This window comes from Canis lupus, chromosome 7, assembly GCF_011100685.1.
Source record: "Canis lupus familiaris isolate Mischka breed German Shepherd chromosome 7, alternate assembly UU_Cfam_GSD_1.0, whole genome shotgun sequence".
Classification (NCBI taxonomy): Eukaryota; Metazoa; Chordata; class Mammalia; order Carnivora; family Canidae; genus Canis; species Canis lupus.
Window position 1 is genome coordinate 26,298,927 of NC_049228.1, and position 22,375 is coordinate 26,321,301.

The 22,375-nt window shown below is 32.8% G+C and overlaps 1 protein-coding gene across 4 annotated transcripts in view; it reads right to left on the reverse strand.

Annotated features, from left to right (window-relative positions):
• SUCO (SUN domain containing ossification factor) overlaps positions 1 to 22,375 on the reverse strand; it is an 89,117-nt gene that overhangs the window by 41,120 nt on the left and 25,622 nt on the right. For all 4 annotated transcript variants that reach the window (XR_005362073.1, XR_005362072.1, XM_038542506.1 and 1 more), the window contains exons 2-9: positions 18,518 to 18,626; positions 16,171 to 16,281; positions 13,926 to 14,077; positions 12,196 to 12,333; positions 11,822 to 11,972; positions 7,931 to 8,054; positions 6,976 to 7,100; positions 5,857 to 5,924 (exon numbers count right to left, since the gene is read on the reverse strand). Coding sequence is in view for 2 of the 4 variants with exons in the window: in XM_038542506.1 (XP_038398434.1) it covers positions 5,857 to 5,924; positions 6,976 to 7,100; positions 7,931 to 8,054; positions 11,822 to 11,972; positions 12,196 to 12,333; positions 13,926 to 14,077; positions 16,171 to 16,281; positions 18,518 to 18,626 (978 nt within the window). In the remaining 2 variants the exon portion in view is untranslated. The remainder of the gene's footprint in view (positions 1 to 5,856; positions 5,925 to 6,975; positions 7,101 to 7,930; positions 8,055 to 11,821; positions 11,973 to 12,195; positions 12,334 to 13,925; positions 14,078 to 16,170; positions 16,282 to 18,517; positions 18,627 to 22,375) is intronic.

A 22,375-nucleotide genomic window follows, 5' to 3' on the forward strand; every position in this document is an offset into this window, starting at 1 on the left:
CAGGAAATATTAAATGGGACCCTTTAAGCAGGAAAGGGAAACCAAGAGCAACAAAGACAGAGATAATCTACAGGAACAGTGACTTTACAGGTAATACGATGGCACTAAATTCAAAAAATTTCTCTGAATGTAAATAAACTAAATACTCCAATCAAAAGACAGGCTATCTGAATGGATTAAAAAAACAAAGGATGCCTGGGTAGCTCAGTGGTTGAGTGCCTGCCTCCAGGTCAGGGCATGATCCTGGGATTCCAGGATCAAGTCCTGCATCAGGGTCCCCCTGGGGAACCTGCTTCTCCCTCTGACCATGTCTCTGCTTTTCTCTGTGTGTCTCTCTGAATAAATAAAATCTTAAAACAAAAACAAAACAAGACCCCCATCAATATGCTGCTTACAAGAGACTTATTTTAGACCCATAGACACCTCCAGATTGGAAGTGATGGAGTAGAGAACCATCTATCATGCTGAGGGACATCAACAGAAAACTGGAATAGCCACACTTGTATCAGACAAGCTAGATTTTAAACCAAAGACTATAATAAGAGATGGAGAAGGATACTATATCGTAATAAAGACATCTATCCAACTAGAAGATCTAACACATATAAATATTTATGTCCCTAACTTGGGAGCAGCCACGTATATAAATAAATTAATACCAAACTTAAACTCATTGATAATAATACAATACTAGCAGGAGGTTTAACACCCCCAATTGCAGCAATGGACAGGTCATCTAAGCAGAAGATCAATAAGGAAACAAGGGCTTTTAATGACACACTGGACCAGATGACTTCACAGAGCATTTCATATGTTCAGTGCATTTCATTCTAAAGCAGTAGAATACACATTCTTCTCAAGTGCATATGGAACATTCTCCAGAACAGATCACATACGTAAACACACAGAGATAGAGACCATACCATACATATTTTCAGACCATACGCTATGAAACTTAAAATCAACTACAAGAAAATATTTGGAAAGACCACCAATACATAGAAGTTAAAGAGCATACTACTAAAAAATGAACAGGTTAACCTGGAAATTAATGAAAAAAATTTAAAAATACATGGAAGCAAATGGAAATAAAAACACGACAGTATGAAATCTTTGGGATACAGCAAAGGCTGTATCATAAGAGGGACGTATATGATACAGACTTTCCACAAGAGGCAAGAAAAGTCTCAAATACACATCTAACCTGACATCAAAAGGAGCTGGAAAAAGAACAGTAAATAAAACTGTTCTCAAAACCAGCAGAGGAAGGAAAATAATAAAGATTAGAGCAGAAATAAAGGATACAGAAATTTAAAGAGAGTAGAACAGAGCAACAAAACTAGGAGCTAGTTCTTTGAAAGAATTAACAAAATCGATAAACCCCTTGCCAAATTTATCAAAAAGAAAAAGAACCCAAATAAAATCACTAAAAAGAGGAGAAGATCACAACACCACTGAAATACAAACAATTATAAGAGAATATTATGAGCAATTACATGACAACAAATTGGGCAATCTAGAAGAAATGCATAAATTCCTAGAAACATGTAAAACTACAAAAACTGAAACAGGAAGAAATAGAAAACTTGAACAGACACATAACCAGAAAAGAAATTGAATCAGTAATCAAAATCTCCCAACAAACAAGAGTCTAGGGCCAGTCTGGTTTCCTAGGGGAATTCTACCAATCATTAAAGAATAGTTAATACCAATTCTGCTAAAACTGTTCCAAAAAAATAGAAATGGAAGGAAAACTTCCAAACTCATTCTACAAAGATGGCATTATCTTGACTCCAAAACCAGACAGAGATCCCACTAAAACCAGGAATTACAGACCAATATCCCTGATGAAAATTGTCAACAAGATACTAGCAAATCAAATCCAACAGTATATTAAAAGAATTATTCACCACGATCAAGTGGGATTTATTCCTGGGCTGCAGGGGTGGTTCAATATCCACAAATTAATCAACATCATACACTACATTAATAAAAGAAGGGATAAGAGCCATATGATCTTTTCAATAAATGCAGAAAAAGCATTTGACAAAATACAGCACCCTTTCTTGATAAAAACCCTCAATAAAGTATGGATAGACACCTCAACATTATAAAGGCCATATATGAAAATCCCACAGCTAATATCCTCCTCAATGGGGAAAAACAGAGCTTTTCCCCTAATGTCAGGAACATGACAGTGATGTCTACTCTCATCTCTGTTGTTCAACATAGTACTGGAAGTCCTAGAAAAAGCAATCAGACAACAAAAAGAAATAAAAGGCATCCAGATCAGCAAGGAAGAAGTCAAACTTTCACTCTTCAAAGAGGACATGATATTCCATGTAGAAAATCCAAAAGACTAAACCCCCAAAATTGCTAAAACTGATACATGAATTCAGCAAAGTCGCAGGATATAAAATCAAGGTACAGAAATCTGTTGAATTTCTATACACCAATAATGAAGCAGCAGCAGGAGAAATCAAGGAATCAATCCCATTTTGGTGCACCAAAACCCACAAGATACGTAAGAATCAACGTGACCAGAGGTGAAAGATCTGTACTCTGAAAACTATAGAACACTCATGAAGAAAACTGATGAGGACACAAAGAAATGGAAAAACATTAGATGCTCATGGATTGGAAGAACATATATTGTTAAAATATCTATACTACCCAAAGTAATCTACACAGTCAATGCAATTCCTATCAAAATAATAGCATTTTTCAGAGAGCTACAACAAACAATTCTAAAATTTGTATAGAACCAGAAAAGATCCCATATAGCCAAAGTAATATAGAAAAAGCAAAGCAAAGCAGGAAGCATCACAATTCCACACTTCAAATTGTATTACAAAGCTGTAATTATCAAGGCAGTTGGTACTGGCATAAAAACAGACACATAGATCAATAGTATAGAACAGAGAATCCAGAAATGGACCCACAACTATCAGGTCAACTTATCTTCAACAAAGCAGGAAAGAATATCCAATGAAAAAAAAAAGACAGTCTCTTCAACAAATGGTGCTGGGAAAACTGGACAGAGACATGCAGAAGAATGAAACTGGGCCACTTTCTTATACCATAGACAAAAATAAATTCCAAATGGATGAAAGACCTAAATTTGAGATAGGAAACCATCAAAATCCTAGAGAAAAACACAGCCAATAATCTCTTTGACCTCGGCCATAGTAACTTCTTCCTAAACATGTTACCAGAAGCAAGAAAAACAGCAAATCTGAACTATTGGCACTTCATCAAGATAAAAAGCTCCTGCAGGGCAAAGGAAACAATCAACAAAACTAAAAGGCAGCCTATGGAATGGGAAAAGATATTTGCAAGCAATGTAACAATAAAAGTTTAGTATCCAAAACCTATAAAGAACTTATCAAACTCAACACCCAAAAACCAAATTATCCAGTTAAGAAATGGGCAGAAGACATGAATAGACATTTTTCCAAAGAAGATATACAGATATGGCTAACAGACACATGAAAAGATGCTCAACATCACTCGGCATCAGGGAAATACAAATCAAAACCACAATGAGATACTACTTCATACCTGATGGAAAGCTAAAATAACAACACAGGAAACAACAGATGTTAGTGAAGAGAGAGAAAGGGGAACCCTCATGCACTGCTAGTGGGAATGCAAACTGGTGCAGCCACTCCGGAGAACAATATGGAAGTGCCTCAAAAAAGTTAAAAATAGAACTACCCTATGATCCAACAATTGTACTACTTGGTATTACCCATAGGATACAAAAATATAGATTTAAATAGGTATATGCACCCCGATGTTTATAGCAGCATTATCAACAAGAACCAAACTATGGAAAGAACCCAAGTATCTATTCAACTGATGAACAGATAAAGAAGATGTGGTGTGTGTGTACACACACACACACACACACACGAATACTACTCAGCTATCAAAAAGAATGAAATCTTGCCATCTGTAACAACACGGATGGAACTAGAACATATTATGCTAAATGAAATAAGTCAGTCAGAGAAAGACAAATACCGTTATGATTTCACTTATATGTGGAATTTAAGAAACAAAACAGATGAACATAGGGGAAGGGAAGGAAAAATAAGATAAAAACAGAAGGAGGCAAACTATAAGAGACTCTTAACTACAGAGAACAAAATTGCTGGAGGGGAGGTGTTTGGGGGGATGGACTAAATGGGTGATGGCCATTAAGAAGGGCACTTGTTATTAGCACTGGGTGTTATGTATAAGTGATGAATCACTAAAGTCTACCCCTAAAACCGATACTACACTATATGTTAACTTGAATTTAAATAAAAACAAGAATAGTGAAAAAAGTTTTGATGAAGATGACTCTACCAAATATTAAGACATAAAGCTACAGTGAGACTATGTGGTCTTAATATACCTTAGGGGGATTAACCTACTTAAATCAGGTGAAATCAATTAAACATGCTCTGAAGTCCAATTATACAATGAAAACACCTATGTAAATGAGCCAAGACTAAATAAATATGCAGTAAACACATAAATACATGCTGTTTGGTAGAAATGTTAAAATACAAATGCATAGCTATGACTACTTCATATAACTTCATCCCAGCATGTCTGTTTGAAATACAAAAATTTGGAGCATAAAAACTTGAGCTGTTACTGACTATAGAGGTGCCTACAAATAAAAAAAAAACAAACAAACCTCAAAATAACAGTTTAATTACAATCTCAGATAATCATTTCCTCAATTCCAATTTATGACAGAAGGAAAAGTAGACTTTCAAATTATCCCTTAATTCCCTCAAGTAATTTGTGGTATTAATTTTCAAAATGAACCTAAATGTACCAAAAGGAAAGCCAAGAACAGAAAACATAAGCATTATCTTAAAAGAGTTTCTCCTCAGATTTAAAAAAAAAAAAAAATTCAATATATATATTTTTAGTAAATCAGTATGATGGTGGTGATTTATCTTAATTCTTTTTTGAACAGCGGCTTTGGAGCAATTAAATAATCTAATAAAATTGTTGGTATATCACCTATACCTTTGCCTATATTCTTAGTTATTGGCAGAATCACAGACCCAAGTAAGAGCCAAAATCCTTGGGAGATTTCCTAGATGACTCTCTCTACATCCAATTACTAACCAAGAGCTGCCAGTTTAATCTGCTATAAATATCTTTTATATCCCCCCTCTCTTCTATATCTAAACTGCCAATGCCTTAATTAAAGCAGGTTCCTAACTGGTTTCCGTAATCCCAGTTGCATTTTGTTGTAGGCCATCCTTTGAGGACGAGCCTTCTTAAAATACCAATGAGATCATGTCATTTTCTTTTTTTTTTTTTTTTTTTTTTTTTTTTAGATCATGTCATTTTCTTACTTAAAACAAACACTGCCCTCCACAGTATTTTAACAAACTTCAAAACATTTTAAGATAAATACAGCATTGGATGGCCTGGTAAACTAAACTATTGGTAAACTAAATTTGTCTCCTCTTTCACGATTATTCTAATTATACCTTTATTCTTATCCTAAAATAATTTCTTCAGGTTGCTTCTACTTATAGCTGCCCATAAGAAATACAATCCTTTTAGCACTGTCCCCACATCCTTACAGTTCCTGAATATCTCCGTCTCCCTCATTTGTGACTTCCTACAAATCCTTGAAGATTTAGCTCAGGAATTACTTCTTCTAGGAAAACTAAGAAAGTACAGTACAAGCCAGACCTAAATTAAGTACAATACAAGCACCTATCAATCATAAATACTTTTTAAGTGACTACATGAACAAATCAATCTAATCCTAACATAAAAGCTTAACAGAGGATGTACATACATAGAATGCACTGTATTAAATTTTATATTACTTACCAAATTTTAGTGCTGCAAGGATTCAACATATAAAGATCCATATTTTCTATAAGAATAGCAGATGTGCTCTATTTTAAAAAGGGGGAAGGGAATAAATTACTTAAGGAAAAACACTTCAACTCTAAAGATTTCTAGGATTTCTATATTTTTAGATCTTAAAATAGCAAGATTCTGAAATGCTCATTTGAGAAGAAGGTATAGGTATAAAAAGGCTAAAATTTACCAGTTATGTCTATAATGTAAAGTTAGCCTTATAATAAAATGTTTAAAATTAAATGTCTGTTACTATAAAGGAAAAATGATTTTTCTATTAGTATTTTCTTTTTAAAATTTCAAACAGGTTTTAAAAGTTAAAAGACAAGATGAATGCCCTTCAGTGAATGACGAAATAAACTGTGGCACATTGAGACAACAGAATATTACTCAGCGCTAAAAAGAAATGAGCTATCAAGCCATGGACAAAACTTAAACTCATATTACTAAATGAAAGAAGCCAATGTGAAAAGGCTACATACAATATGACTCCAACTACATGACATTCTGGAAAAGACAAAATTATGAAGATAGTAAAAAGATTGGTGGTTGCCAGGGGTTGAGGGGAGCGAGGGATGACTAGGTGGAGCACAGAGGATTTTTAGGGCAGTAGAACTACTCTGTATGATACAATAATGGGAGATACATGTCATTACACATTTGTCCCATAGACTATATGATAAGAGTGAACCCTAAGGTAGACTATGGACTTCAGGTGACAATGTGTCAATGTAAATGAATCAAATGTATCACTCTGGTGGGAAGTATATAGATAATGGAGGAGGCTAAACACATATTGGGGTAAGGGATGTGAGAGAAATCTCTGTACTTTTCTCTCAATTTTCTTGTGAACCTATAACTGCTCTAAAAAGAGTCTTTACCAAGTCTAAAAAAAGGTGCAATGTATCAACCAATATAACTAAGAATTCATACAAGAAAATATCTTTAAAAGCATAATCCTACATATATTAGTAAATCAGAAAAAGAGCTAGCTCATGTTAAAATATAGTTTTCAGCAAACTGCTGCCTTTATTTAAAAAAGTTACTAGTGTCCCACATGTACAGAAGAATTTTACAGTTAAGTACCTTGGCTTCTGGATTAGCGGCCAAAATTTTGGCACCACATTCTACTGAGGCATAATTATTTCGATTTTTCTGTACTTTTTTTGTTGCATGTAGACCTCCATTAGAAGATGGATGCATTGACTGACCTGCAGACAAACCTTATTATAAATGTACATATATGATGACTATGATTTAAAATACCCCCAAAAATGATCTCAAACGCAATAGCTGACGTGTAGTGAAGAACAGGTTTTAATACTTAAGAGAACATTTTAAAAACCCATTAAAAAATTCAAAATGCTTTACCTCTTGGCTTTAAAATACCCCCCAAACCAAATTAACTCCAAAAATCCACAATACTTGAGTTATGTCTAAATAATACGAGTCTCAAAATGAAGCTTATCATGACAATCAAAATATTGTGCATACATATTTTATTAAGGATAGATGCTATCTTTCTATAACATTAAGAATTTTTAACTGAGATTTTCTTTCAAAAACAAAGGGCAATACCTTTGTCCAACTCTGTTTATAGTTTAAAGTTTCATGACTCAAAAGTTTCATTCATATCCCAGACAAGCCCCCACCAAAAACAAAAACAACAAAGTTTCCATGCAATTTTCCTCTTATAAATTGAAATGAAGATTACTGTTCTGTCTACTTTGTCTCATTTTTCCTCATTTAACAGTTTACAAGAATGGATTTTATTTTTTTGTTTGGTTTTTGTTTTAATTTTTTTCTTTTTTTTTTTAATTGGAGTTCAATTTACAAGAATGGATTTTAATTAAGATTAAAACTATGTAGTTATATACAGGTAAATCATGTATGTTGGTAATTACACATCTTAGTAACTTTCACCTTTAAAAAGTTTTCAAAAGTTTTATTTTATTTTACCAACTATGGAGAGAAATGAATATTTAAACCAGTCCCTAAAAAAGTAAAATAAATTTAACAAAGAATTACAATGCTTCCATACTTTTTTCTTTTTCTACTTCCATAACTTTCTTCTTCCATTCATCAAATGTTGGTATATCTTCTGGGTCTTTGGGACTTGTTACAGATGTGTGGTCAATTTCCCCTGGTTTTGTGTAATCAGAACTCTGAAAGAAATACAAAAGAATACAGAGAAAACAGATTAATAAATTGTAAAAGTACATACAAATGTTCCTGTAAAATTAAAGTCAAATTTTATAGTTGACAGAAAATATCTCAGAATAATGAAATGTAAAAAGTTTTGGTTTGCTTAAAAGGCGAGTTTCCCTTGAAATAATTGAAAATCTTCTACCTAAGCATCACAAGATGTATTCTTGTGGAAATCTACCTAAGCATCACAAGCACCATAGGATGTATTCCTTCACGTTAGCAATATAAGCATAGGTTGTAAAAAAAAAAAAAAAAAAAAAAAAAAAAAAAAACTCTGTATCATAAACAACAATTCCTTACATAAGTTAATAAATACTATAGTTGTAATGCATCCATCTTAAAATCTAAGCTAAAATAATATATGTTTATATATAATATATGCTTAAAGAAAGCTAATTTTAGATGACCATTCACATAAAAATTTAAGGTAGATTTAAAAACATAAAGAGTCTAAAGAAAAAGCTTTTTAAAGAAAGTAGAGAAAAATCTTCATATATAAAGGGATTTAACAACATGAAGAAATAATAGTTTAAAAAAAAAGACTGACACATTTCACTGGATTAAAATTTTAAAATTTAAATGTATTGAAAGACCATAAAATACATGGTACAACAGCCACAAGCTGAAAGAAGTATTTGCAATATATGCAACCTTTAATAAAGGATTACTAAAACTACAAAGACTACCTACAAATCAATAATGGAGAAAAGGAACAATAAATTCAGCAAAGAGAAAATGCAAAATGCTCAATCTCAGTAACAACCAGGGAATGCAAATGAACACCAGACATGCTAAATTAATTATACCAATCTGATGTACCCTCAAGTGTGGCATGTCTGTTGAACCATGGGAACATCTCTCAGACTGCTGAATGGAGTTCAAAATTTAGTAATATTAGGGGTACCTGGCAGGCTAATTCAGAAGAACATGCAACTCCCAATCTTGGGGTCCTGAGTTTTAGCCCCACACTGGGTACAGAGAGTACTTAAATAAATAAACTTAAAAACAATTTAGCAATAAAAGTAAACGTGCATACCCTGTGACCCAATTCCACTCTTATGTATAAATATGAGTGAAAACATGCACATGTGTCTAAGAAAGTACGTATGAAAATGATTATTACAGCACTGTTTGTAATATCAAAAAATCAGAAACAACCTAAATATCTACTAATTGAAGAACAGGCAAATTATGGTAGTGAAATATAACAGTATAAATAATGAACAGACAAATCTCAAAACAATGGTATGGAAAATGATACTTAAGAATGACATCATTTTATATTATGTCCAAATATACCAAATAATAGTATGTATTGTTTATAATAATGTAGTTTTGGGAAAAGTTTAAAAACACATTCTTACACACATACATATACACGCTGAATTTGACATAGGTGTTCTATCTGAAGAGGAGAGAAGAAATATAACTGGGGAAAGGCACACAATTTAATTTGTAATTTTTTCCCCATAATCTGAATACTGTATGCAAGTATGTTAATTCCATTGCTTATTTCTGTATTCCTAAAGCAATGCATAACATTTATTAAAATTTCCTTGAGAAGTATACATCTATTTAGATGACTTACTCTGGTAAATAGCACAAATCTCATATAGTGTACATATGCTATTTTTGTAGGGCACACTTTTAAGAATACTAATATTTGGGCAGCCCAGGTGACTCAGCGGTTTAGCGCCACCTTCAGCCCAGGGTGTGATCCTGGAGACCCGGGATCGAGTCCCGCGTCAGGCTACCTGCATGGAGTCTGCTTCTCCCTCTGCCAGCGTCTCTGCCTCTCTCTCTCTGTGTCTCTCATGAATAAATAAATAAATAAAATCTAAAAAAAAAAACAACAACTAATATTTGCTATATTAAAGTATACTTTTAAGGACTGATACTAGAATATTAGAATTACACTAATATACTAGTTTATTAGAATTACACAAACACAAAAACCCATAATCTTTCTCTAGAAAGACAGAAAACTGGCTCCCATACAACCTCCATCTTGGAGTGTTTTGCAGAACAGGCTAACAGACTAAATGAAGTATATGGCTATAAAAAAAAATACATAGCAGAATGTAAAGACCTAGCAAACCATTACTTTAAAAGTTAAATAAAAACCTAGTCTGAACATAATGGGAAAATAAGAAAAAAACATATTTATAAAAATTAACCTGAGTACTTAAGAATAAAGCCCAATACTAAAAGAAATACAAAAGTAGAGGAACATACTTATGCTCTTTGAGGCCCAGGCAAATAAATCACTATCACCTCTTAGCAACAAATAAGAAAACTAAACAATACAATAAAAATACTTGGTAAAGCACTGTTTCTAACTAAGTATGGCAAAGACTGTCTTACAGATTCTTGAGATAACAAGGATAACACAAAGATCTACCTGCATGAGAAAAAAAACTCTCCAGTCACACAAACTTAACTGGAAACAATTATCCTGAACTGGACAATACATAAAACTACCAGATATTTCATTATGTGCTCATTATCTGATAATTTTTCCAGGATATTAATTTATTTAGGATCTAATTAATACAGTTAAAAATTACACCATTTTTGCCTATTAGCATAGACTCATCATCCATCTTTACATCCTAGGTTATGAAGACTAGTTTCAGTCCGCTAATGGTTAAGGAGAAAGAAAAACTAGGACAAAACTGGCTGCCATGCTTGAATTTCACATCTGATACTTAAATAGCTCCAAAGAAGGTATTTTTGTAATGTTTGCCTAATTTTATTTATGGCTGTGGACAACTGAACTATAATATATGTCTGATTTGGTTTCATTAAGAAAATTACTTCCTTCAAGATGGCGGACTACAAAATGTTGCTCCTGTAATTTTAAGAAGCATCATAAAAATAGCTGGTACAGTGATATTAAAGTCTCCAGAATGAAGTTTAGTTAGTTGTGAGTACATATTCACTGAAAATATATGAAAGGGAAGGTAGAGAACAGAAGATCCAAATTAAAAGGGAACAAATGTCTATAGTACTCAGTACTTTAAATTACTCTTTGATTCCACATGTTTTAAGTTCATGGAGTGGACTTCATCTCTGTTACACCGTTACTTCTTACCTGAAGGGAGCCCAGACTTCTCCACCAACATTTCTTTAGGAAATTCTGCATTGGCCTCTATACGAAGTCAAAGCAGAACTCGAAAGGAGAAAAGAAAGTAAAACTTTCTTTGGAAAGTATAATTGAGGATAGTATAATTGTAAACGGCACACTCTTCAATATAAGCTGATCTAGTTTGTAGTCTGTGCACAAATAACAAACAAAAGGTAAAATATCTCTTTAAAATAATTCTGTTTGAAGAGCCTAAATTTAACATTGTTTATGGAGTTAAACTTATGTTCAGCCTGAAGATACCTGAATTCAATAATAATAGCTTCTTCTATACAGCTCTCTGAGAAACTGCTTAAAGACATTATGTATCTGGTATCAAACAGTTGATGGCAGCAGAAAACCACTTAATTATATACAAAGCTCATACTTGGAACAACTTTATGTATAAACAATACACTGGCAACAGTACCCAAAAAGTAACCACTTGCCCTCAAGGAACACAGCTAGCCTCAGTTCCATATTCCTCATTAACTACTTAATCACTGATTTTTATGGCAAATATGGTTAGCAAACTGCAACATAAGCTAATAATAAAAATGCATAATATAAAGTAAGAAATAGTCCAAGTCATATACCTACCTCATTTTTTAAATTATCTGAAGTATTCAATGCAGATTTTGAATCACCATTTTTCTGATCACTTGCTGAAACTTTTGATTCAAATTCTGATTTTGTTATTTTTCCTTTGCCATGTGAAGATGACACATTTTCTATATGCTGGCCAACAAGGCTATTAGAAACCAAAAAGACGTATTAAAAGAATTAGCTGAATAACAAGTTTATGTAATCTAACCTAAACTGTTACAATTCTCATGTATAAAATAAACCAAGAAAAGAGCACAAAGGGATTAGCTTTCTCTCAATCACAAAGTGGAATTACACGTGCACCATTCAAACATGACACTGCTATCATTACAGAATTATATAAAGGGCAAACAACATTTCACACCCACCTTTCAGGTGGACTAACAAAGGAAGGCTGGTCAACTGGAGCATTTGTTTCAAGGGTGTCACCAACATCACAATCGGTTTCAGATTGCTCAGTTTCACTTGGTTTGGCTATAGGAATAGTACCAGATTTTTCTATTTCACTAAAAATAGAAACAAAAAAGACAATCTGGCAATTCAATGAAAATAATGTGGCATAAGTTAAAAATTTTATTAGCGATTTTCAAAAAATAATCTAAGCCACCGAAAAATGCTTTGTAGTTCTGCAGGCTGTTTTCAAGAATTCACTATTTTAAATCATATAAGGTCAACTCCTGATTCTTGATCTGTTAATGTCCTTGGCCATTAAATAGGTAATTACCAAATTTTAAAGCAAAATATCAGAGTTTAGTATTTGGTCTCATAAAAAATAAGTTTTCAAATTTATGTATGTATGTATGTATTTATTGGGAGGTGGGGTCAGAAAGCACACTAGCGCATACAAGGAGGGACAGGAGGGGGAGAGGGAGAAAGAAAATCTTAAGCAGTCTCCACACTATATGGAGCCCAACTTGGGGCTCGATCTCACAACCCTGAGATCATGATTTGAGCTGAAATCAAGAGTTAAATGCTTAGGCGACTAAGACACTCATGCGTCCATAAAATTACTTTTTTAACTGCATCTTCTCTAATGTTTCCTTCCTGTTAGTATATTCTACCAGTATTAGAGTTGCTGCCTATAGTATCAAAAAATCATCTATTATCTCAAAACATTTCACTAAAGTTCTCAAGGCACTTTCAGAATTTTGTTTTATATATACCCTAATATTTTCCCCTACTCACTTCCAATTTGCTAAGTAGTCATGTTCAATATAATGGGAAAATAATATGTACTGTTCAGATATGTAATATCTAGCCTTAAATTCTTTCTGGAATAAATATTTAAAAAATTTGAAATACTATTGTTATTTCTAAGCATGTCTCCTGTTTCTTTGTTCCTTATCTAGGATAAATACCTAAATGGCAACTCTAACATCTCTAAGTACCACTCCTTCACCCCAGTCCCTTCTGTTCTTAAAGAGAGTATTTAAAAAGTGCTTATGTCCCCCCCCCCAAAAAAAAGTAGTGATGATAATATTTATTGACAGATATATTATTACTATGTGCCAGATATTGTCCTATCCATGAATATATATGTATATATGTATATATGTGTGTGTACACACACACACACACACACACGAAATACTTAGTAAGAGAAATACTTAATGTAGTATGAGAAGGGAATTTTGTTCTTTGTAGTGTTGCTTTAAGGATCAGGAGAGATTTAATAGACTAGGAAAGACATAATAGATTTTTCTAAATTAAGGAAATCTTACACCTACATATCCTGAATATTATCAAGTTTGAAAAACATATCTATTCACAAAAAGACACAACTATGAATGGAATGCTGCAGTAATACTTGATGGAAATGAATACCGACATTTGAATCTTTGATAATTATAGAGAAGATTACTCAAATAAGTATTTACTTAAACAAGCAGAACCTCAGTTTATGTGATGTAGAGATTTCATGGCTGAGATCTAATCAACTCAGAGTTTGGATGCAGAATAAAAACACAGGCATCGTAACTTAAGTCTGCTATATGGCCTAAACTTCAAATCTGAGTCTCAAGCTGCCTTATCTTTAAAAAGACCTTTTTCTATCATTACCTAATGGGATTCCTTTTTTTTTTTCTTTGTAATGACTTACTCAAGCTTTGAGATTGGAGTAATCTCTGAGGTAGATGAGCTGGAAATATTTTCAATGTTTTCACTTCCCACAACTATACTGGAAGAATCTTCTTGTAGATCAACTGTAGGGAGTGTCTCAATCACAGATGGACTTAATTTTGACTCAGTATTCTGTTAAAAAAAAAAAAAGTCAGTTGTATTCTTTTGCTATATAGGATTTTATAAAAGTACATTCAAAAGTGACAGTATCAAGAATGTACTTTTATAAAAATCCTATCTTCTAACATTTACCCCCCAAGAAATATACTTCATATTAAAATAAAAGCTCTAGACATTTTTCATGGCATTTCACAAACCAGGACAAAGGAGCTTGTCTTTCTTCTTTCCTATTTTCTATCAAGACCTACATATATTTCCCTCTTACTACTATTAATGCTAGTAGCAACACAGAAATCATATTTAAATATACAAAACAAAAAAACAAAACAAAAAAAAAACAAAAAAAATAAAAAATAAAAATAAATATACAAAACAGTACAACACATACTTCTTGCCTCAGAGCAGTTTAGAAGATAATGTCCACAAATAAATAACAGCACAGGGCATGTACAAGTAATATTACAATGCAATCCATGATTTTCACTGCTCCGTCACTCCTGGATGCTCTGGACCTTTCTACCCTCCAAACCACAATCTGAAATCTACCTAATACCACTCATATTTGAAACCTCTATCAGCATATTCACCACCACAACCAACACTACAGAGAATTAGCCATTCCTCTTTCTCTATGCCTCTACTTTCTCTGTATATAGACTTAAGACAGCATCTATAACAACTTAATTATCTTATTTAAGGTCTCCTTCCCTTTTTCAAGTATACTGTAAATGTCTTGAGTAAGAACTATGTTCTCTTGATCTTCATGCTCCCTGGCACATAGCAGACATTCAATGCTTATTAACTATCAAGTGAGAGGTATTCATGCTCAGTTCAAGGAAAAGACAAACTATGGACTATTATGGACTAGAATAATTGGTTCTCTGAAGCAAAAAGGACTCAGTATGGAAGCAGAAAGAAAACACAAGGTATAGAGTTCAGAGGAATATAAAATGCAATCATCTGGGGAAATATTTACACTGAAATGAAAAATTCACAAAGGAATATAAACAGTTTACAGTTTATGGTGGAGGCCTTGAAAAAAGGAGTATTACATTATCAAATATTATATTATCATTTTAATATGTATTTAATATAAAAAAAATCAATGAGATATTTTACATTTTTTTAACTCAATCTCCAAAATCCAATATGTATTTAATACTTGCAGCAAGTCTCAATTTGGACTAGCTGCATTTCCAGTACTCAATAGCCCCATGTAGCTAGTGGCTACTATACTGAACAGCACAGATCTATTAAGATGCAATAAGCACTTCAAAGTATTTGAGGAAGAGTATACCATGATAAAAGTTCTGGAGAATGAACAATGGTAGGACTGTTCAGGATAGTCGTATAACTGGAAGGGCTACAGAGAACTTTTTCGTACTCTTATGTACACACATCTAACAAACATCTTCCAGGATCCAATAAAATGAAATTCACTATTTGTACTTAGATAGCGAAATCAAGTCATAAAATAGCTGTAACTGTATTTTCAAAAAAGAATTCTCCCCCATTTTGAGTTGGTTTGTTTTTGTTAATATTTGAGATACTTAGTTTTTCCTTAGTTTTTCTTCTTCCAGATAAAATATCCCTAGTTCTTCAGCTATTCCTGACATTAAATGGGTTCCAGATGCTTCAGCATTCTAGTTTTTAATAATTTTCATAAAATTTGATGTACAAAATGGAAAATATTCAGGATATAATATAAGAAACACATAAAATACATTTTAACCTATTACTAATTCATATTCCACAATCAGTGACAAAAGTTTGGTATCAAAATACTCGATTTTATATACAAATACTTTCTTTTGTTGTAAGTTAGAAAAAAATTTCCCGACATCTAATAATCTGGAGATAAAATACATTATAGTGAGCCAAAATGGAACCTACAAAGAAATGAGAACTTACACCCAAACTTTTACTACAAAGAAAATGGTCACATTATTAAATCTGCAATTTTTCTATTTCTCAAAATCAGTACTCTTAGATGTAAATAGTATTAAAGCCAATTGCATGAAAGTTTGAAAAAAAAAGTAACAATATGCAATATGGTGAGTAGTTTTAAAAGATGTATTATTAAACATTAAAGCAACATAGCTTACTTGTACATCCACATCGTAGTCATCTTTTAATTTATGTTCTTCTGGAGGAATAGGTAAATTTGAACCCACTTTTTCCGATAATTCAGCATGGATAGGTCCCTCTCTTTCATCCTATATTGCAACAAGATGAAAGGGTAACTGATAAAACTATTTCACAAAACAGTTATATATATAATATAAAGCAATATTATATATTTTACAACCAAAACACTGTTTTGTACAAGTCTGACTCTAATTACTTTTATTTGTTTACATGCTTATTGTTCATCTTCCTGCATTCCATTCCTTGCCATCACACTTAAAATGTACACTAAATGAGTTCAAGACCTTCATTTGATTTCTTGATAAGCACTTTAGTCCTACCACACAGCACCACGTGGTAGGCAAACAGTAAGACTTTGGAAAATATCTAAAAAATGAATGTACATCATCCAATATGTATTTAATACTTGCGTCATCTCTCTTTTGACATTTACTTTCAAGTTAGGATTTCAGATACCTTCCCATTTAAATGTATCTTCTAGGATATAATTTCATAAAAGCAAGGTTCATTCTTTGCTTATCAAAGCCTTTAAATCATTTATCAGACCTAAATATTTCTGTAAGAGTATGTTCCCCCCCCGAATGCTTTGCTTACATTCATTCTCACAAAATTTGTTTTCAAATTTCTCATGAGAGATTAGATCAAAGTCTTAGACTGTGGGTAAAAGTTAAAAGTATAAAATTATACTCTCTTTAAAGAGATATTCAGCAACAGTCTTAAAATTTTTAAATGCTCTATCCCAGAAATCAAACATAACCCCAAAATTTGAATCATCCACACTAAATATCATGCCACCCCCTCAAAGCATGTAATTATAAACTTATGTTCACACACATGCGTGCACACACAAGCTGAGAAACAATTCAGTCTTTTTTTTTGTTTTACAATTCAGTCTTTTAATAAAGAAATATGTCATAACTTATGACGGAATAAAAATGTAGCCATAACAAGAATACAGCAACATGAAAAAGTGTCCATGAGATACTATCAGGGCAGAAGGGAAAGTCAAAATGTAGAATATTTACAATATGACATTTTACGGAAAATAAAAATATTAATTTGTGTGCCATATATAGATATCCACAAAAAACCAGTCTCAAGGTTTTCACAAGAAACAGTAAATTGTGGTTCCTTTCAGAAGGGGAATAGGCTATAAATATGAATATTCTATAGTTAGTATAAATTACTTCTATACAGTTGATCCTTGAACAATGCACGGGTTAGGGGCTCCAAGCCCTAGCACAGTCAAAAATTTCCATGTACTTTTTAACTCCCCCAGAACTTAACTACTCATAGCCTATTGTTAACCAGAAAATGTACCAATAATAAGCAGTCAACACAGATTTTGTATGTTCCATATATTATAAACCATATTCTTATACTGAAGTAAGCTAGAGAAAATAAAGTGTTAAGAAAATCATAAGAGAAAATACATTTACAGTACTGTATTATAAAAAATCTGCATATTAATATAACCACACAGTTCAAACTCATGTCATTCAAGGGTCAATTGTACTTTAAATACATATATTGATAGGGAGAAGCCAAATCTAGTCAATACTCACCTTTTATCTATCATTCATTTTATTTATTTATTTATTTAAATAGGCTCCAAAAAATAAATAATAAATAAATAAATAAATAAATAAATAGGCTCCATAACTAATGTGGTGCTTGAACTCACAACCCTGAGATCAAGAGTCATATGCTCTACTGACTGAGTCACCCAGGCCCCCCACCTTTTATCATTTAAAATAATAAAATAATAAGTGATTTAAAGACCATCTGATAAAAAAAAAAAAAAAGACCATCTGGTCTGGCTTTTTGGACTTTGTCTATTCATTCCCCCAATTATACTTTATTAAAATTCCCCCAATTATATTAAAAAACTACATAGCCAGTGATTGCAGAGTCTCCATATAATCCTCATATCTAAATTTTCACTTATAAGGCTGGGGTTTCTTTTGAAACCTTTTAAGTATTTAGAGTATTAAAAAGTGAGCCACTGGTTTTCAGTTCTCTGAATAGGTACTATTTTTCTCCCTATTCTAGGACTAAAGATGTTATAACATTCCAAACATAAGCAACACAAATAAACATATAAATATCTCAGGGATAGCTTACTTTCAGAATTATCTGAGTAATTCTTATTACAGCAAGAATTACAAATCACCAAAAATTATATCCTGTATTTTTGAAATTACTTTTATTCCAAAATTTTTGAAATTACTTTTATTCCAAACATTTTGAGGAAGTCTCAAAAAGCTGACACACAAATTACACTGTCAACTTTATTTAAGGTACCTTTTTCTGGAATTGTACATCTTCATTTTCTAGTGCACAATTGTCATCTTGAGAGTAGTATGATGAAGCTGAAGAACTCTCTTTACAACACACATGCCAACTGGGAAGCCTGTAAAACATTTACCATCACCAAAAGAAAGAAAGAAGGAAAAAGTTGTTAAGCCAATATATCCCCTACTACGGGCTAGAATTTGAGGCAATAAACAAATAGATGGCTCCTACCCTAAGTTCTCAAGAACTTAACAATATAATGGAGACAAATGTATATAAGACAAGTGTTTTTATTTAATGCCCTAAAAAAAAAACATAAACTGTGTTATCAGTATTCCAAGTAAGGCATTATGAATTTCATGAAGGTAAAACAATAAAGACTTCACAAAAGAAGTATCTGATAAGGGATCCCTGGGTGGCGCAGCGGTTTGGCGCCTGCCTTTGGCCCAGGGCATGATCCTGGAGACCCGGGATTCGAATCCCACGTCGGGCTCCCGGTGCATGGAGCCTGCTTCTCCCTCTGCCTGTGTCTCTGCCTCTCTCTCTCTCTGTGACTATCATAAATAAATAAAAAAAATTAAAAAAAAAAAAAAAAAAGAAGTATCTGATAATTCTCACAGAAGAAAAAGTTTTCAAAGACTTAATCTCCTCAGAAAGTACTAGATGCCAATAATATTCTAAATTTTACTAAATACTTAAGAACAGGGACACCTGGGTGGCTCAGTGGTTGAGCATCTGCCTTTGGCCCAGGGTGTGATCCCGGGATCCGGGATCCAGGATCGAGTTCTGCATCAGGCTCCTTGTGAGGAGCCTGCTTCTCCCTCAGCCTGTGTCTCTGTCTCTGTCTCTGTCTCTCTCTCTCTCTGTGTCTCTCATGAATAAATAAAATCTTAAAAAAATACATACATACATACATACAAACAAATAACTCTAAAGCTGCCTAAACTATTTCAAAGCACAGTAGGTAAAGCTTCCAAGTAATTTTCATATAGGGAACATAGCACTGATGTCCAAAATTAAGAGAAACAGCACACACAAATGAATACTACACATTAATACAACTTATGATACCAGACATGAATAAAACAATAAAAAAGAAAGTCCCTAGGAACATACCAAAGAAATAATATACTACTGTTATGATCAAGCAGAGTTTAATTCTGATATTCAAAAGTGGTTAAATATAATAAAATCTATTTATTTAGTCTACCATGTAAAAATATCTTATGATTATCTCCACAGTCACTGAAAGACATCTGATAAACTTACACATCCATCAAGATTTTCTTAAAATACTGGAGGGTATTATGCTGAGTGAAGTAAGTCAATCAGAGAAGGACAAACATTATATGTTCTCATTCATTTGGGGAATATAAATAATAGTGAAAGGGAATATAAGGGAAGGGAGAAGAAATGTGTGGGAAATATCAGAAAGGGAGACAGAACGTAAAGACTGCTAACTCTGGGAAACAAACTAGGGGTGGTAGAAGGGGAGGAGAGCAGGGGGTGGAAGTGAATGGGTGACAGGCACTAGGGGTTATTCTGTATGTTGGTAAATTGAACACCAATAAAAAATAAATTTAAAAAAAGATTTTCTTAAAATAGGAATAAGCAGATGTTTACCATGGAGACATATATGCATAATACACAATCCTAAAAGTCAGTACCAAAGTTAGTGAAGAAACCTAAAAATAACCCTATATAAATCTGAAACAAGACAAGAATTATTGCTAGTATTACATAATTTGATAAAAGGTATAAAAATGGAAAAAAAGAGTAAGATATCATTAAGTGTGAAAAATTAAAGGTGAAATAATTATAGGTGTGATAATTATAGATGAAAAATTAAAAAGAACCACCTATTAAAAGAAGTTCTGGATATACAATTTATATTTGTAGGTATAAAGAATCAAGTCAACTCTGCTCAAACCATCACCATCGCCACCAGTTACAAGATGAAACATAAAAGTTCCCATTTGCAAAAGAAACAATAAAACAGTAAAATATAAACTTAGCAAGAAATGTTCTATTAACTGTTTGAAATTACTAATATTTGACAACGCTTCAACATGGAAAACTCAAATTATACAATTCAAGCTAACATATACAGAATATTTGACAACTGCATATTGAAGACACAAGATTTTTAAGTAGGTAGGCTGATTCTAAAATTTATATAAGCAGTAAGAACAGTCAAGAAGATTTTAATGTGAAGGAACTAGATGTCTATAAAACCATAATAATTACAACAATATGGTATTGAGATGACAGAGGGAAAGGGAATCTCCAGGGTGTCTAGAAATAGAAATCCTAGCATGACACAGAAAACAGGGAACAACCTGGAGGTTGGAGGTTACCGGAAACTCCAGAAGAACCTTCTTTTAGAAGATGAAATTGACAGCACATCTGATGATAAGTCTTTGAAAATCTTAAGTACAGATTTATATAAATGGTAGACAGTTTGTCATTGAACAGAAAAACAAGCAAATTTAGTAAGTCAAATATTAGTTATAGGAGGAAAAATGGTAGTACAGAAAAGGAAAAGTAATCATGTTGTGAATAGCATTTATATAAGTCATAATTACATAAACAATGAACACTGATCTAATCCAAATTATGACAGAACTATATTACTATCAACATGTACTTAAAGAGAATCTGATTATCTGCACTAGAACACTAAAACTGACATTAAAGCAATTATTTTAGAGACAAAGAATATAAAATTAATCAGCTAAGAAATGAAAGTGGTTTCTTTCAAACCAAAATAAGTAAATAAATCTTAGAGCTCTCTTTCATATGGATATATTATTTCGATAAAATTAAAACTAAAAAAAGGGGGAGAGGACAAGGTACATAATAACATATACATACATATTATACCGTGTGTACATGTATACTAAAGGTATTTCTATGTGCATAAATTTCTCCGAAATAGTTGTTTTTTGTTTTGTTTTGTTTTGTTTTGTTTTGTTTTGTTTTGTTTTGTTTTTTAAAGCACTACCTTGGGGCAGCCCAGGTGGCTCAGCGGTTTAGCACCGCCTTCAGCCCAGGGTATGATTCTGGAGACCCAGGATCGAGTCCCACGTCAGGCTCCCTGCATGGAGCCTGCTTCTCTGCCTCTCTCTGTCTCTCATGAATAAATAAATAAAACCTTAAAAAACAACAACAACAACAACAACAAAAAACCACTACCTTGGTTGTATCCAAGGAGGAAAACTGATGGCAGAGTCACAAGGGCAATACAAGAGCATTTTTTACTAAATAATAACTATGCCTTTTGAATTTTGAGCCACAAGAATATATTACTTTTCAAAACTTCATATTGATACATCATTGTTTATTATGTATTTCCTTATTGAGACTTTACACTGTTTCTCAGGTGTGTGTCTGTGTGTGTTTATATGTATGTATCTGGGGCAGCCAAAGTTTAAGATATCCAAAACTGTGGGTACTACAATTTTGGTGGTAATGCCCCCTTATTTTCTTTATCTTTTTCTATACTTTCTAAATTTCTACCACAAGCATATATTAGTTTTATCATCAGGATCTCCGCATGTAAGTGTATGTATATAAGTCCTAATATCCACAGTTAGTAGGGGGGCCAACAGGCCTTAAATCTCATGATCTTTATTTTTAATATCATATAATCAAATCCTATTGCTCTAAGTTCTGAATTTTTTGGAAATGAGATTAGCAATAGCATGAGTGGACTCAGTAGACTGCCCTCCCAATGTGGGTAGGCACCACCCAATCCTTTGAGGGCCTAAATAGAACCAGGGGCAAAAGAAGGAAGAATTTGCCCTTTTTGTTTGTTTTCCTGCCTCATTGCTAGGACATCTCTTTCCAACCCTTGCACTGGGATTT